Here is an 18,882-nt window from a genome sequence, read left to right on the forward strand (position 1 = left end):
TGTTACTTACTACTATGACCAAATATGATGAGGTCCCATATTGTACCATTTCTCCAGTAGTTTATTATTTTAGTGTGAAAAAAATGAATTGTAGCAAATTTCTCCTAAGAACGTAAGTATAGCTAACACCAAACCAAAAACTGTAATATAAAATGCTGCCTGTAAATGTAACAAAGTAAGCCTTATTAAAGTTTCTTCACGTGATTTAAACACCTGAGAGTTGCTATAGATGAAGTCTTCTAGCCACTTATTTGTAAGTCCAGCTTCCCTCACGCGTCTGATGATGGTGTTTAGTCTAGGGAGATATGGAGATCCTTGCGGCACAACGTTACTAATTAATACATCACTAACTCTTTCAGTTACAATATGAAACAATGGATTACCTTCAGCATCAACAAAATTTCTCTCTCTGTTATATTCTAGAAACGACCTCATGAATAGAACAGTTGCATCCCGTTGATAGGATACACGGGATAATTCTTTTGAAATATTTGTAATTGGTTCTGTCCTCGAAGATAAAGATCTCAACACTAGACTCGGCGAATCTGTAATAAAAGTGATATAAGATGGAATAGATAAAATTTTAAGATAAGCATCAGCAATTTCTTGAAACGTATCAATTTCACTCAACTGTCGTGGATTTGTCATAAAGCTTAGTAATTTGCCTTGATACAATGTACTCATTATCAATGTGAAGAGAACCCACAATATTAGAACAAATCTCAATAGATTATTTCTTGGAAGTTTAGGTACAGAGATGGACAGAAAAATAGAAAAGAGGATCAATATATTTATATTATCTGAATATTTACTATCAAATTGACGATTCAGATAATTGTGTAAGATGATGAACGCCAACATAGAGATAAAAACAAGTAAAATTAAAACCCACAGAGTTCTATGGAAAGGTTCTTTTACGTTCTGCCAATGAGGAATAGATCGTGCTATTGGTACTGCAAATGCTACATCATCAATTATAATATACGTGGTAAATTCAACGAAAAGATTCCTTTGGTACGTAAGAGTCATAGTACTTGGTCCTATGTCTGCACGTCCATACAAAACATCTCCGACAACGCCATTCCATGTATTGTTTGAGGGCGTATATACACCACCAATTGGAGCACCCCAATATACACTAGGTACGATTGTAAAATTCATAACCTCGGCTTGTATTTCGAACATTTGTCCTACGTTACCATCGAAAATTTTTCGACCGTTCGAATGTTCCATTTTCTTAAAATAAGGTATATTTTCAAACCACGATGCAATTACTGGATATCCACATAAATTAATAGTTTTATCTTCAAACAAATTTAAAGGCAATGGTAAGCTAATGTTTTGAATACAGTAAATTTTAAAAACTTTACAAAATGGATTATAGTTTATTAAAATACTGCATTGTTTAGTTGTTTGTGACGTAGTAAGATATTCATAAGTTCTGTTTGTTGTTAACACATTCATTTGAAGAATTTTCTGTTGATTCCACGTCACATGAAACATATTTTCGTAATCCCTGTCTGTGAACACGTTTTGTTGCACAAGCACCAAGAACTTTGCCCTCGGGTTCCAGTAGATGCACTTCTGAAATTTTGCCAGGGATAAGTGAAATGATTTTGCGTTTTCTGTTAACATAATAACAGCTTCCGACTTCTGGGTAGAAGACCCGAAAGCATAATTTTCTGTTAGAGAAAGAATCAATTCTAAGTGAGTAATTCGTACGACAATAACAGCAATGTATGATTTTTCCTGCATATTGATAAGGATATTTTGTGTTAGTGTTACCAGATTTGAAGAATCTACTACCATCACCACGAAACTGTATTTGTAGAAGTATTGCAAAGTGATTCCTATTACCTCCTGGATCAGTAATTCTGTTGTTTCGTTTGTATTTTCTCCCATTGGAAACTGAAGGCAAGAGATAGTTGGTGATTCGGTTAATGTAAAAATAATGCATATGATCCATACTCTTCTTGGAAGTACTTTTTTCATACCAGTTCCTAAAGAATAGAAGACATACCATATTAATTTTCAATTCACAATAAGCCATTTGAGAATGCTCGAAGAACATTGCCAGAACGAACTTAAAAAGAATTATGTTTTTCAGAATTTATATTAAATTTGTCTTATTAAATTCAATAGACAATACAATATAGATAATTATATTAAAAATAAATTATAATTGTAATAAAATAATTAGAAAATTATAATACAAATTGTAGGCAATTAATTAAATGAAAAAATATGATAATATTTAAATCTCCCGAAATCGAAACTTTTTTTTTTTTTTTTTTTTTGCCAATATCTCGGAAACGGTATGTTTTTATTCCTCATATCTGGAAATGTCTTTATACAAATATTCAAGGAAGGAAAATGAACTTCATTAAAATTTGTCGGCACCCAAAAGGAAAAATACACTGCTCCACAAAACTTAAGCAACCCGAGAGAACGTGGTATAAGTGACGTGTGGGGCTCATTCAACACTGGTCGGTGGCATGCACATACACAGAGACACACAGGCAAGGCAATTACCCACTCTATCGCATAAGCAGCACCGTTGAAAGCGCGGTGAACAACTTATGCCATGAGGCCTACACCACAGCCCAGTAGTGTCCGAGGCTCCAAGCATAGAGTTAGTGGTTCTTCTGTGAGGTACACACCTTGCAATGGCTGGTAGACGACATTTGAGGGACTTTGACCGCGGGCGAATAATTGGGCGGTTGGAATTGGGCCGATCGCAAGTGGAAGTGGCGCAGGAATTCAACGTGAACAAAAGTGTTGTGTCGAAGCTGTGGAGTCGCTTCCAAAATGGAGATGAAGTCAGTAGACGTCATGGAGGAGGCCGTCCGAAGAAGACGTCGGCCGTTGAAGACCGATTTCTCACAATTTCTGCCAAATGTAACCGTCAAGCTTCATGTTCTCAACTGGCCAATGAGTTGTTTCAGGCTACAGGACAACGCGTGAGTCGTGAAACTGTTCGTCGGCGGCTCAATAGAGCAGGACTGTATGCAAGAAGACCTGTGCTGTGTGTGCCATTGAAACTGGAGTACAAACTTGCGCGTTACACGTGGTGTCAGGAACATGTTGCATAGGGGGAACACCAGTGGGCGCGTGTCATGTTCTCCGATGAGTCGAGATTCAGCCTGTCGTCAGATTCTGGTCGGACTTTAGTGTGGAGAGAGCCAGGAACACGCTATCATCCAAACTTCATTGCTGAACGGCCGTCCTATGGCGGTGGTTCCATTATGGTGTGGGGTGGAATTATGCTGGATGGGAAAACGGACCTTCATATTGTGCAACATGGCACTTTGACAGCACAACGGTACCGGGATGAAATTCTCAATACACATGTGCGCAATTTCCACGGAGCATTTGGCCCAGACTTCCTGTTCATGGATGACAATACCCGCCCACACCGTGCGCATCTTGTGTCCGAGTATCTCGAGAGCGAAGACATTACGCGTATTGCATGGCCTGCATATTCGCCGGACTTGAATCCCATCGAGCATGTGTGGGATGCTCTTGGGCGGCAAATAGCGCAGCGCAGTCCACCAGCACGCACTCTACCTGACCTGCAAACAGCTCTCCTCGAGGAGTGGCACCATCTGTCGCAAGACTTGATCAACATTCTGATTTGCAGCATGGAGGCCAGATGACGTGCCTGTATAGCTGTTCGTGGTGGTCACACGCCATATTGACTGCCTATGCCCTCGCACAATCCAGCTTCACCTGTTGAGGTATCGTTGTGCTGAACTTTTTGGTCACTCTGTACATCTTAACTGTATTGTTCGTCTTCACTTCTGTTGCATTGTGTATCTGGACGTCTGTTTGTTCATTATACTTGGTGAAGTGATCGTGTCGTTTTATTTTCTGCTACTTTCTTCGAGTTGCTTAAGTTTTGTGGAGCAGTGTATAAGTGCTTATTGTGCATAGCCCACCGAAACAGAATTCTAAATATACCACTGTTTTTGATGCTTTATCGAATGGAGGGCTCAAAATTGTAAAATTCGCAAAATAACACACAAACACACACAGATAATTGAACAACGAGCTTTTTAAGTTGGTTGAATATACGCAAACAAAGCAAACGACAACACTAACAGATATTGGAATACAAATCAAACACTCACACTATTCCTTTAAATCAAAGATGAATAAATATATTTTTTTAAGTTTGCGATATTTCAAAGAAGAATCGCCCTTCATAATTGGACTTGAAAATGTACAAAATTAAATTTTACTTTATAACATTGCATATAGTGCCATTGAAGTAGATAATACTTTAAGTAGACTTAAAAGAGAAAATTAGTGAGAAATGCTACTAGGATTTATGATTTCTGTACTGCATACTTTCTAGAAATGTTACTGCATGCTTTCTAGAATATACCGATGTATCTTAAATTCAATCTTCACAAAAACTACTCAAAAAATACAGCCTGAGAATAAATCCCGTTGAACAACACTTTGTAATCAATATAGGTAGAATTAAATAGTAAATAAAGGTACAGGTCACAGCACTAAACTTTCTTGCTCTAATTTCTTAAATTAAATTACACTATGCTGCAGTTATTACTGAATTATGCAGTTATTTATTTGTGGAATACGTAGAAAATGACAAGGCATTTTCAAAAAAAATGGTCCGAATAAAACTCACCTCAAAAGTAAACTAACCCTTATGGACATTTTCATAATGTGATACTCCAATTTTTATGTCTTAGAAAATTCTCAAAACTAGTGAATCCTGCAGTGAGTTCAGTGATTTTTCGTCTCACGCCCAGACCTGGTATTATTACTGAAACTGATTTGTTCTGATCAATAGTGCCGTGTGGCGTGACCAAAGGGAAACAGAAAGCCAGCATTTTGTATAAGTGCACTGCTAGAAAACAGCGTAAATAATGGAGATGATTCAGCGTTTTGGAAGGAAAAGAAAGCAGGTGACCTAATATGGAATTGTGATAGGACATGATCTTAAACTAGACTATCGCAAAGTAGACAATAAAATAAAATATTGTTCTGTTTGATAAGCAGTAGTGAACACTTCTGAAACATGACTAAATAGTAGTTATGTTTAGCTTGATATCATCTATCGCTTTGGTCATTATGAGACCGATAGATGACTAGATTTTGGGGTATCTTCTCCACCACCAGCAACTAGCGCTGGAATATAAAAATAAATCTCATCTGAAAGATAATTCTACAACTAAAGCATGTGGGAAATGTAGCTCATGGTATTTAGAAATCATAACTCATACTCAAATTTGCTTTTAAAAGTGCAGCAGATAGGGTAAGGACAATTAAGTATAAGAGTAATAAGTCTGGCGTAGTCACTTATTGTTTCAACGAAATAAACAGTACCTTCTTCAAAGTTAGTAACTCCATTCTTCTCCTCCCTCTCTCGCTGGCTCGTTGCTGTTCTTCCAACTCCAAACGAAGTGTCCCGAGAAACACTCACCATCCAGTTTTGTTTCCCGGACTCAGGCCTCAAACCACACCTCCTGATTTCCTCAATACCAAATATGGTCACTCCATAACTCACCTTTTCCTAACACCGTGTTCGTGATGTCACATGTGTCAAAACGTTTGAGAGTCGAAGACCTCACACGCTGGGGACTTCACCTCCTGATCCTGAATTGTATTTTCTGAGGAATTTCAAGTGCAAAGCTAAACCTCAGCGAAAAGTAGAAAATACAAAATACACACTTAATAATCGTTGACGTAGTTACCAGACAATAACTTTTAGTTGAGGCAATCGAATGAGTCAGCTAGAGAAAAGCTAACTGGGCGCTCGAAATATTTACAAATAAGTTGAATGTGAGCAATGTCCTCAAACGCAGACTAGTGACACTGCCAAGAAATGGAAACGTAGCCAGACACAAGTAGAAAGTTGATAAGTTGCACAAAAGTAGGAAAACAAACAAGGGTAGTGACTTTATATGAGGTTAAAGGAATCTGCTATTGCACGTATCTTTTAATAAAACACAAAGGTATACAAATATGCTTCTAGGAAGCTTGAGACTACATAATTGAACTTTCCGAGGAAAGAAAAAAAATAAAAATAATCCAGCGAAGTAGATGACGTGAATCCAAAAGTCTGTCGTTGGAATCGAACCAGGGACCTCCGACGTATAGTATCGTAACATGCCCTCCCCGCAAACAAGATGATTGAGTCTAAGAGCTGAATACATGGAAGATCTAGAACAATCATCGGCATCTAAAAGAAACTTAAAAAACACATGTAAGTATACATTCAAATTTTTTCTCAATATTCAAAATAAACAACCAAAAAAAAAAAAAAAAACCTAAATCATACTTAGTTACGACCTCGAAGTTAGGATTAAAAAACACTAGATGGCATAGGCTGTATCGGACGACGAATCCAGGCAGACGACAAGTTCTCAAATAAGCGAAAGTTGCGACGCCATACATCTAGTACGAGAAACTAAAACAAAAGAAGATTTTTAAAAAGTGATGAGAAAAATCAAAATAAAGATATTTTAAAGGTAAGTCCTACAAATATACAACAACAACAACAAAAAAAAAACAAAGTTATAATATAAATATATGTATAGTCTTGAAGTAGGAAAAAAAATTGATATGGATAGAATAATAAATAAGCCAAAGTAAACGGAAACAAACCCGGTATAAAAATGTGTAAAGCACAAGCAAACTTAAAAAGAAAAATAATGATAATATTTCTATTATGTTTGACCTTCCTTACCTAAACAAAATTAATAAGTAGTATACAGCAAACGAAGGGCAGTAATAATTTAAAAAAAATTAATTAATTGAAATACAATCAGCCTTGCACTAAAGTTTTTTTTTTTTTTTTTTTAATAATATAGAATGAAATAAATAATCCACAATGTAAAGTCTCTAATGTAGATCTCACTCTAATGGAAGACAAAGCTTAATAATTTACGCATAACTAGGTAACTACCCATAGAATAGCACAGAATGTTGGCGGAACAAAACCGGGGGGCAAAGAGTGGTCCTATTAATCTCTAGAAAATTGAACCATGAAGGATTTAATCTTCACAGTGTCCGTAGAAATGGACTTATCGCGGTCCATATTCGCACTTGCCGACAAGAAAAATAGGACACGACAGACCACCACCAAACTACTCCTAACCTAACGCGGCCTATAAGTGAAGATGTCCAGGTGAAATATCCAAGGTGAAACCACTGCTCGGGGCGACGTGACGACAACCAATCGGCAGGATCGAAAATCACAATAAGTCAAATCCACTTGGCGAGAAACTTCCATGTCCAATAGCAAGGCTGAGACGTAGATTTCTCAATTGTAATCCATATCAGAAAGGCAAAATAAGTCCAGACGAAGCATTGAAAGTGAAAAGTATGTTCGTAGTCAGAGGTAGAAGTTTAAACACTAATAAAATCACAGTCTATAATGTAAATAAAATACGATCTGTCGTAGCGTACAAATTATGTAGTATTATTATTAATAAATATCTTCGTTTCTACTAATCACATTAAATTCAAAGTTTATACAACATATGCATATACAATAAAGATGATACTACTCCACTTCTACCTTTTTCTTCTTTTTCCAGAATTCCTACTTGAATCCAAAAATGGGACGTAGGCTTCAATGCATCCAAGGATTTCCACAAGGTAACTATAATCTCAATATCCTTCAAATAATAATATAATCAAAATACTAATGCATCATATGCCACTACGAATTCGCAAAAACAATATATATATATATAAGTAAGCAATACAACTGTACAATGTTAATACAAAGTTATTATATCAACGCCTATAAATATCTCTCTATTAATAGTACCTAATCCCAAGTTGCAGTAAGTTCCAATAAATATCAATAATATGTTATATAGTCATGTAAATAAGAAACTGAAGGCGAAGGATGAACATTAGTTCTATTGCTTTCAGTAGTAGTTGGTGGAGGGGGTGGAGGCAGGCTAGCACTTCTAAAAACTTTAGGATTTCGACGTAACATGGGGCGTCGCTTATAAATTTTAAATAACAGAAAAACTGCTAACAACAGTAATAAAATTTCCACAATATGAACAATGATCCACAACACATCTTGATCCAAAGACATAGATTCTGCTCTAGCGCCTTTCATACAAAGAGTACACAAGAAAAAACCTTGTTTATATAGTAAGTAACCTATAGCTAATGTCAAAATAATATTCCAAATCACGAGAAAAATAGGAATAAAATTGTCTCTATAATAAATTGGAGTATAGGGAACCACGGTAGCGACAGAATAACTAGAAAGATTTAGATGAGGTACAGAATAGTGCCAATTGAGATTTAATAAATTTGAGGAATTGAAAACTTCATGAGTTTTAAATTTCTGATTAAGGTGAACAAAACTATTGGCAGACAAGAAAGCCGGAAATAAATGCACTACAGTAGGCGTAACTAATTCCGTTTGAAAACAAGGAAAGACGGCTTTCGCAAATAAATGGCTATTAACTCTTAATGTCGTACCACAAGGCAGTTTAATCATAATCGAACCATACTTAGCTTTATCTGTAATGTCTATGAGTTTAGTGTTAGTACCAGTCACTAATTGAACCGTAGCAGGCGGATGAGTCAACACATAAGTATGTGGTTGTAATTCCAGCAATTGGCTTTGAGAATTGTCATGACAAATATAAGAGCAAGATGAAATTATATCATGGACAGTTATACCAAAATATCCTTTATATAAACATTGCGCTAAATGAGAGGACACAGAAACATGCGATGGGATTTTACATAAGGGTGAAACTTGCAAATTACATGACAAAAGGTCTGATCCAGTAATTGGTAGGGCTAAAATATGACCCTGAAAGATAACATAACTGGGTGAAATACTAATTGAACATGTTTGGTTATGATAACCAAATGGAATGGCCTTAACTGAAAATAATTTAAATTGCACATCTTGTTCTCTAAGTGGCACTTTAAAATGCACAAAAATGTAATTATCAGTAATAGTGCACGAAAGTAATTTCAAAGAATAGTATATATCAATATCTTCAGCAGGAATAGCCAAAATCATACGTTGTTTAGTTATAGATTCCTGTAAAATGTGAAGCTGAGCTTGCAAAACTTCATAAGGCACCAATACGGGATCTAACTTCCCTGCACGACAGCTTTGAATGGACGTTTGATAACGCTGAAATTCTAATACTTTCAAAATGTGCATCGATAACTGATATAATTCACCCAAAATCGCAAAAACTTCCAATTGGTCCTTATTTGATAAATTTTCTAAGGTCCTGGCCAAAAATTTAGATTGATCCAACAAAGTCTTAGAAAAAACTTCCATCTTTTGAAAATTTTTACCCAATTTCGCCTGGAAATTTGTTAATTCAACAGACGCATTCTGAATATACACAGAATTCCTCAGTAACTGCTGTCTTAGTTCAATAACTGTAGATTCTAATTTATCTTGTTTCTTCTGAAAAGACGATAACTGTCCTTGGGTAGCCACGTTACAGCAAAATGAAAAAAGATTCCCTAAAATAGCAATACCTCTCTTAGAACGCGAATGTTCTCGGTATCTATAAGGTTCATTAATTTTCAAAAAATTACTCGCTATATGTGAATGTAATGCGTCAAGACTATGAGCTAAAGAGCATGTCTGAATAGAGTACGAAGAATTATCGGCACAGTGTAATGATTTAAATAAAGAAGACGCAGGCAGGGATTGCGGAAAAGTGAAACTTACGTTAAACATGATGGGAATAGCATATTGGTATAATATGTGGCCATGTAACTCATTAAAAAAAAAATCCACTTGAAATCGACACATCAAAATTGGCAGAAGTACCAAAGGCAATGGATAAAACCAGGATCATCTGTAAAAAATACAGACGAACACACATATAACACCCAAAATAAATAAATAAAACTCAGAACAAAACTCAAATAAAATTCAAGTGCGTTAACGTATGCAATGCATATATATTTGTATCTTAACTACCATAGTGTAACTTGATTCATTAAATAAGAAGGCTAATAGATGCATTTAAACAAAAAACTCAGCTTAGTACCATTAAATTAAACTGCTATACTTCTCATAAAATGTAGAAATTACTTAAAAACCATCACGTATCAGTCATAAAGGCAAAATTGTAATAAAAATAACACTAAAATTGATACTCAAACAGGTATATATTGTAATTAATAACACAACTAAGCAAAACTTATATCATAAAATGCGCATATTGACTAAATTAGGATATATATATAAAAAAATACGTCATAATCAGGAAATTAACATCAAAATAGAGATATCTAATGTCAAAATTAGGAAAACTGCAGTTTAAAGTCTTAATTCGGTGAAATTCAAACGTCACAGACCAGGGTAAAATGCACAATTAGGTCAATATGTAATATATATATATAGATCATGATCTTCGCAATTATACTCGAGTAAAGTAGTCATAATGAAAATTGCAAAATAAATAAATAAATAAATAAATAAATAAAATAAGTACTAGACCAGCTAGTATAAAAATGTCATAATTGGTAATTTTTTTTTTTTTAAGCTTATGATCTGAATAGAAAATAAACTAACGTCAAATCAAAGTATAATAAATATCCAAATTGAATTTCTTTTTTTCCTTTGCAGGTAAGTGAAAGGAAAACCCTTCGTCCAGGATCTATATAACCGAAGACTAGTGATCAGTGAGTGTGTGTGCCTGATACAGTGCTGTGCGTGCGTGATACACTAATATGTGAAACATTAGTGAAATTTTTTTTTTTTTTTAAGTCATTAGTAATACATGTAGGTAAGAATAGCTGTAAGAACTCTACTAACCTTCATATATGCGCTACTAACCACTGTCTTTTTTTTTTTTTAAATCCGCACTGGGAAATAAGCAAACATATTATTTTCATATAATTTCCGGTTCTCTTTATCAAAAATACATAGCACAATACGATCGAAATCTTGCAGATTAGCTTCCAAAACATTTCGAATCGTGGATAAAGCAATCTTCATTGCCTGAAACTTGTCAAAATTGAATTTCCCAGTCCCCAAATTAGGGAACGCTATCGTCCGACAATTATTCTCCAAAGCGCGTTGTAGACAATTCGTGTAACATTGTCGTAAAATTCTTTTATTATTATCTCTAGGCGCGCAAGTGAATAACACATATTCCGCTGGTAAATTAAAAGCCGAAGAGATCTTAGCTTCACCAGGTTTTAACGAACCTAGCTTTTTACAAACTTCAGCTAGTTCCTTCCCTGCCCCTCTGTGAATTGCTCCGTCGACTCCAGACAAGGGAGTAAGGGTCTCATTCGCTGCATTAACCACGATGTCACACTTCAGATCCACAATATTACCATAATATACACTCACTTTCCTGTTAATGTCCTCATTATAACTATATAATGGCTTCTTGTATGCGAATTTCTGAGACAAATCCATTAAAGTTGGAAGCTCCAACACATCCACAACTCGCTGAATTTCCACGGGATCACTGAGTGCAGTGGTGAATGTTAGCTGGTTAAACTCTATATTATGTTGAGAACAATCTTTGGCAACATTAATCACTTGCATGTCACGTATTTCTTCTTCTTCTTCCTCGCCTGTCATCGGTTCTGGGGTTACATCCGGGTAATACGGTTTAAGTCTAGTAATGGCAATCGACTCAATTTTTTCTCTTCCCTTTGAAGTTTTGTACTTCACAAAATAAGCATTTTCATAATCTTTTCGTACTATAACAGCAGGTCCAAAAAATAATCCTGAAAATGCTTTGGCATTACCTCTCCGTCTTGAAGGGTCAAAGATCCATACACGCTGTCCTTCCGTGAACTGTACAGATCTATGATGTTTATTGTAAGACCTCTCAGAAGTACGAAATCGATTAAAAAGTTTATCCTGAGCCTGTTCTCTAATATCAACAAGAGTGGCTAGACGCTCTTGATTCACACTGTGTACACACGGTCCATTAATGATAGCCTGGTGTTCTAAATAAGGATCCACTCCGTGTAACAGTTTAAATGGGCTAAATGACGTGGAATGGTTCACAGTGATATTATGGGCAAAAGTGACGGCTGGCACGTGATCCACCCAACTACCATGATTGTTAGGATCCACTTTCCTTTTCAATAGTGCTTCAATATGGCGGACAGAAGTCTCAACAAGACCATTGGTCTGGTGAAAGTAAGGATTAACAAAGTTCATTCTAATATCTAAAATATTACATAGTTCTTGAAACAAAGAACTAGTAAACGCCGTAGATCTATCTAAAATCACTTCTTTGAACAGACCAAAGCGTAAAATTACATGATTGTACAAAAAATCTGCCAAAGCAGCGGCTGTCTGTTCACCCAACGTAGCCGTAACTACGTAACGAGTATTGTAGTCTATTGCGATAGCTAAATATTTGTGCCGCAGAATATTGGCATCAGAATACCTCCCAGCTACATCAATACCAATACGAAAGAAAGGAGGCACGCTAGGCATAGTTTGTAAAACACCTGGAGGCGAACCCGGTACCTTTTTGAAACGTTGGCACACCTGGCAACTTTTGCATCGCTCGATGACGAACTTTTTCATGTAAGGAAAATATACTGAATTTAACAACAAATTATATGTTTTTGTAAATCCCGAATGTGAACTACCCAAAGAAGAACTATGAGCTGACTGAAACACTTTCTCTCGTAAGGAAGCAGGAATAGCTACCAACAACTGTGTACCAGTTGGACGTCTATGTTTTCGGTACAACAAACCATCCTTCATCTCATATCGCAGTGCCTGTCGTTCAATATCGTAATTTTGCGATATTTTCCCTTCTAAAAAGAGAATGATATCTTTGTAACAGGAATCCTTCCGCTGTTCTTCCTTTAACTTATCATCTTCTTCTATAGTAAAGACCCGGGGATCTTCTAGATTCTTCTGTTCATCCTCTTCGTCTCTTGTACAATCTACATGGCGACTAATACTGTCTACAAGACTATTGGAAGCACCCGAAATATGAGAAATAGTGTAATTATAGGTCTCCAACTCCGCAAGAATTCGAGAAAATTTAGCCACATTCTTAGTTTGACGTAAAAAAACCAGTGACCGACAGTCGGTACGCAAATAAAAGTGACGTCCTAATAAAAAATATCTAAAGCGTCTTAGCGTAAAGATCAACGCTGCAAGTTCCAAATGAAATGGGTGATAAGATTTCTCGTGTGGCCCCACAGCACGAGAACAGTAAGCTATTGGAACCAAAGGAGCATCTTTTTCATCACTTTCAGGTTGCAGGACTGCCCCAGCTAAACCGCGTTGTGAGGCGTCCGTGACGACGTACACGTCTCTTTCTGGATGAAATTTCATAAGAGTAGGCGCAGACAAGATCACTTCTTTGAGCTTTTCAAAAGCTTGTTGTTGTTCACTCGTCCATTTGTATGGAACATTTTTTTTCAATAGACGCTGTAACGGCTCCGCTATAGACGAAAAGTTGGCAACATGGTTTCTAACAAATGAACACAACCCTAAGAAACTTTTCAATTGTTTTTGTGTTCTTGGACGTCTATAATTTTGAATCGATTCAGTAATACGTTCAGAAATAGAAATACCACGCTTAGAGACGCGGTGACCCAATATTTCCAATGAAAAATGGCCTAATTTGGTTTTTTCAGGAGATATTTTCAAACCTCTGCGTCTTAATCGTTCAAATAGTTCACGTGTTGTATTAATAATGCCATCTATCGTATCGTCTGACCACAAAATATCATCGAGATAATAAAATACTTTATTTTCATCTAATCCTTCTAGTGTTAGTTTCATTAAATCATTTAATGCCGCTGGAGAAGTAACTCCTCCCATAGGAATGGAAGTGAAACAGTACTGCTTAAGTCCAGGAACTGAAAAAGCAGTTACTAATTGGCTTTTTTCAGACAAAGGCACTTGAAAGAAACCTTGCGAAAGATCTGTCGAACAAATCAGGTTTTTACCACTAGAACGCACTAATATGTCCTGAATTGGTGGTACAGGAAAACTAATAGGCCTTATTTTAGCATTCGTAAATCTCATATCTGCCACGAACCTCCAAGATCCATTTTTTTTCTTAACTAATATGATGGGATTATTGTAACTACTATGACAAGGACGAATGACGTTCTGTTTAAGTAACTGTTCAACTTGCTCGTGAACAGCATCCCGAAGATGGAACGGGATGGGAAACTGGCGGATGTATACTGGGTCTTCATCCTTTAACTGAAATTCGTGAACATAGTCCCGTGCCTTTGAAAAATCGTCCGGGGACCAACTAAACACATCTCTGTACTCCGTAACTAAATCATAAAATCGTTGTCTGTCATGTTCAGAGAGTTCAGGGTTCACATCCACCCTGGTACAATCAAATTTATCAGATTGAGTCTTTTGAAGACCAGTATCTTCTGTAACATTACTACAAAAATGTTCTTCCCTATTCAGAACAGCATGCCCTAAAACTTTATTCTTCCATAGCAAAAATTGCTTGTCAGTAGGATTCGAAACCCAAATATGTGAATTTACGCTGTCAACCGCAGTATCTCTTAATAAAACATGTACAGCACCCACTACGAACTTATTAGGTACCAAATAATCTCTATTTCCCAATAAATCAAAACATTTCTTCACTTTAACACATGTTCGCGAACGTGGGGGCAACCAAACAGACGAAAAAACCTTATACACAGGAGATACGAGCGTTGCAAATTCGTTAGACACAGAATTAACTGTACTGTCGGTGGGCAGAGTAAATTTAGGAATCCTACCAAACCGCGTAACTTCCAAGCATAAATCATGTAAATTTAAATTTGCCTTATGTGCTAATAAAAAATCCTGCCCCAATAGGGGTGGGTGGGAATACGCTGGGATAACCCGGAAAGGATGACAAAAAACTTGAGATCCAAGCTTGAATCGAACCAAAGCTATCTTGTTAACAGACAAAGTATTCCCTGTCACGCCTTTCAAAAAACTATGTGTTGCTTGAACTTTAGCAAAACGCGGGACCATGGCCTGACCAATACAAGACACCTGTGATCCAGAATCCAATAATAAAGGACTCTCTTTCCCATTAATAGTAACATTAACATGAGGAAGCGCACGATCAATCTGAATAGGGACTTTAAGACGTTGAAGAGCTGATGGCCCTGCGTCATCAACTCTATTGATCAGTTTAAATTACTTCTACAGTGGGTGGCAATATGGTTTTCTTTTCCACATTTATGACAAATAATAGGACCCCTCTGCTGTGTCCTATTCCCTGCATTGTTATTCTGACCACCCCGGGAACGATTTTGCTGAAACCGTTGGCCATTGCCCCGTCTATTATAATTACGTCCATAATTGTTATTACTATTATTATTATTAGTATTACGTCTCGAAAACGAACGTTGATCATCTGTTCTCTTATTTTCTGCTTGCAAAGACAATTGCGTTAATTGCTTTTGTATAGCAGCCAGCTGATCTTTAACCTGATCAGTTTCCTGTGTATTCGTAGCTTGAGAGGGCAAAGTCCGTACTACAGCCTGGGAAAGCTGACTTTGCGGAACAGAAGCCGATTGAACTTGAGTATTCTCAGGTGGATTACATTGCATTAACTGAGAATTAGCTAACAACGGATTTTTCTTAATCAGCTTTTCAATTGCTTTTCTTTCTAACAACACGCGTGCCTTCTCCTCGTCCAACAAATCTTGCACTAAAGCTTCAACAGTAACATATTGTTTTTTTATTGCCAATCTCATATACTCCGGAGATAATCCATCGATTATTAACTGCACTTGCTTAGCTACTGGCGCGTCCTTATCGTTACGTAAAATTAAATTACGCTTGGCGTAAACGTATGATAGAATACTCTCTCCCTCATTTTGTTCTCGCATCCGCATTTCCTGTTCTGTAAGTTGAGGCAAAAGCGCGTCCTTGAAAGCAGCTATTAACTTCTGTTTAAATTGCTCATATGACAACTCCGGAAAATCTGCTTGTTTTGACGTAGTGTCAAACCAATAGGCTGCTGACCCCTTTAAAAGCGAACCCAGAATCCATTTTTTCTTTACGTCTGTCCAATTATTTACCTGAGCCAATACTTCAAATTGATCGATATAGCGAACAATATCATCGCCCATACGTCCAAAAAATGGTTCTGGCCGAAGAATATGACTCAAAATGCCAATATTATCCTGATTTCCCCCAACAGCCATGTCTACAGTAAACTCAAACCTGTCAGAATCTAATGAAGAAACAGTGTCAATACTCGAAAGCGAATGCGTAAATTGTAATTGCTTTTTAATCTTATCAAAACATTGTCGCGTAAAATGTATGCGACCCGGAGATGATGTAATAATCGGCTCAAAAAATTCAGTAGCATCTAAATCATCACAAAAATCAGATAAAAACACATTGTCCTCAGCAAAGTAACGCAACATATAAAAATAATCTCCAAATAAATGTAGTCAGAACAAAAAAGTGAAAACGCCAATTTTTTTTTTTTTTTTTTTTTTTAACCCAGCTGCGCAGGTACTACAGAGATCAAACCTAAAGCATCTCCATCATGAAACATGACTAAATAGTAGTTATGTTTAGCTTGATATCATCTATCGCTTTGGTCATTATGAGACCGATAGATGACTAGATTTTGGGGTATCTTCTCCACCACCAGCAACTAGCGCTGGAATATAAAAATAAATCTCATCTGAAAGATAATTCTACAACTAAAGCATGTGGGAAATGTAGCTCATGGTATTTAGAAATCATAACTCATACTCAAATTTGCTTTTAAAAGTGCAGCAGATAGGGTAAGGACAATTAAGTATAAGAGTAATAAGTCTGGCGTAGTCACTTATTGTTTCAACGAAATAAACAGTACCTTCTTCAAAGTTAGTAACTCCATTCTTCTCCTCCCTCTCTCGCTGGCTCGTTGCTGTTCTTCCAACTCCAAACGAAGTGTCCCGAGAAACACTCACCATCCAGTTTTGTTTCCCGGACTCAGGCCTCAAACCACACCTCCTGATTTCCTCAATACCAAATATGGTCACTCCATAACTCACCTTTTCCTAACACCGTGTTCGTGATGTCACATGTGTCAAAACGTTTGAGAGTCGAAGACCTCACACGCTGGGGACTTCACCTCCTGATCCTGAATTGTATTTTCTGAGGAATTTCAAGTGCAAAGCTAAACCTCAGCGAAAAGTAGAAAATACAAAATACACACTTAATAATCGTTGACGTAGTTACCAGACAATAACTTTTAGTTGAGGCAATCGAATGAGTCAGCTAGAGAAAAGCTAACTGGGCGCTCGAAATATTTACAAATAAGTTGAATGTGAGCAATGTCCTCAAACGCAGACTAGTGACACTGCCAAGAAATGGAAACGTAGCCAGACACAAGTAGAAAGTTGATAAGTTGCACAAAAGTAGGAAAACAAACAAGGGTAGTGACTTTATATGAGGTTAAAGGAATCTGCTATTGCACGTATCTTTTAATAAAACACAAAGGTATACAAATATGCTTCTAGGAAGCTTGAGACTACATAATTGAACTTTCCGAGGAAAGAAAAAAAATAAAAATAATCCAGCGAAGTAGATGACGTGAATCCAAAAGTCTGTCGTTGGAATCGAACCAGGGACCTCCGACGTATAGTATCGTAACACTTCTTTTAAATACTTGAAGAGTGGTAATGAAGTTATTTACATGTTGCGTTAATATGTTTTTCTAAACCTTAAATCGAACTTTCTAGAAGCAACCTTTCCCTCGTTACTACGAAACAAATGGAGGGAACGTGTTCCTTTTGTGTGAAAGACATCCTTGCAAAAGACAGAACATTACAATTTCGTAAGTTTTTGCAGCTCTCTCGATAAAAAAAGAGCATTCAGTGACGTTATACACTACGAGGAGAAAATACGTTAAAAAGTGCCAACTAGCACTTAAAAGCAATATTATCATTTCCAGTGACATTTGTACGAACTATCTGCGTACCGTTATTTTCCGTACGCCATGCAATTATTTAGGAACGAGAATAAAGAATATAAAAAACATATAATTTGTTTTGTGTTCAAGTTTGTCAATTGTGATTTTTACCTGCATTCTTTATATCAGTGAATAAATGATGAAGAATAGCAAAGATTATTGTTTACGCTCCCATGTAAGTATTTAGGTTAAAACAAAGTATGCCGAGATAAGATAGCATAACTATGTGTTACACCATCTTATCTCCAAAATGTTGAAATATGTAGAGGTATAAAATCTCCCGATCTCTGGTATAAGAGTGTTACAAAGTTGGCGATTCTTGTGTGTAGTCACGGAAGAACTAACTCAACTTCTCATAGACAACTCGTTCCTCCAAGTTAATCCGATTTGGTTGCACCAACAAGTGGGTGTGGAGCTTAGTGAAGCTGACAGGTCCAACAACGATGAACACTTGAAAAAGAGTCACTCAATGTATAACCTTGATTCAATGGTTAAATCCCAAATCGTTGTTCTAACTGCCATAGATAGCGCTGTCTCAATAAAGCTGCCTAAATAAGGTAACATCCTTGCACTCTCACTTATAGGCCTTTCACTCTTATTGGAATCGAACTCGATACCGTCACGCATGACTCGGTACTTAATTCAGGATCCATCACTCCATACATGGCTTTAACCTTGAAAAGTCACAATGAGAGGTAATTTACGCAGCAATATAGATCATTAATGAAATATTTATTTATGTAATACAGGGAGGTCCGGAAGTGGGCGTACCTCTAATTGGTGTTTAATAAGAACTTGGCGCAGAATTCAGCTGTGTTACGACATGGATGGTGATCATGCCGATGTTTATCACTCTTAAGATTCTTAGGACTTCAAGGTAATTGCGAATAGATATTCTACCATAACTAACACTAAACTGTTGAAACTAAAGGGGAGTATGCCCACTTCCGGA

General features: G+C 36.6%; 2 protein-coding genes across 2 annotated transcripts in view; one reads left to right on the plus strand and one right to left on the minus strand.

Moving 5' to 3' along the window:
- Positions 1–69: 69 nt before the first annotated feature.
- LOC145672668 (glutamate receptor 1-like) lies at positions 70–1,233 on the minus strand. Its single transcript, XM_081741831.1, has one exon. The coding sequence runs from the start codon at positions 1,231–1,233 to the stop codon at positions 70–72; it is 1,164 nt and encodes a 387-aa protein (XP_081597957.1).
- A 6,377-nt stretch (positions 1,234–7,610) lies between these two features.
- Positions 7,611–18,882, plus strand: part of LOC145673480 (uncharacterized) — a 129,899-nt gene continuing 118,627 nt past the window's right edge. Inside the window, exon 1 of the mRNA XM_081743220.1 lies at positions 7,611–7,632. The gene's annotated coding sequence lies outside the window, so the exon portion shown is untranslated. The remainder of the gene's footprint in view (positions 7,633–18,882) is intronic.

This window comes from Thermobia domestica, chromosome 16, assembly GCF_964235325.1.
Source record: "Thermobia domestica chromosome 16, izTheDome1.hap1.1, whole genome shotgun sequence".
NCBI lineage: Eukaryota > Metazoa > Arthropoda > Insecta > Zygentoma > Lepismatidae > Thermobia > Thermobia domestica.

What these genes read in the sequence shown, in the direction of transcription:
- LOC145672668 (XM_081741831.1), bottom strand. Translation starts at nt 1,233, where the DNA reads ATGGAACATTCGAACGGTCGAAAAATTTTCGATGGTAACGTAGGACAA.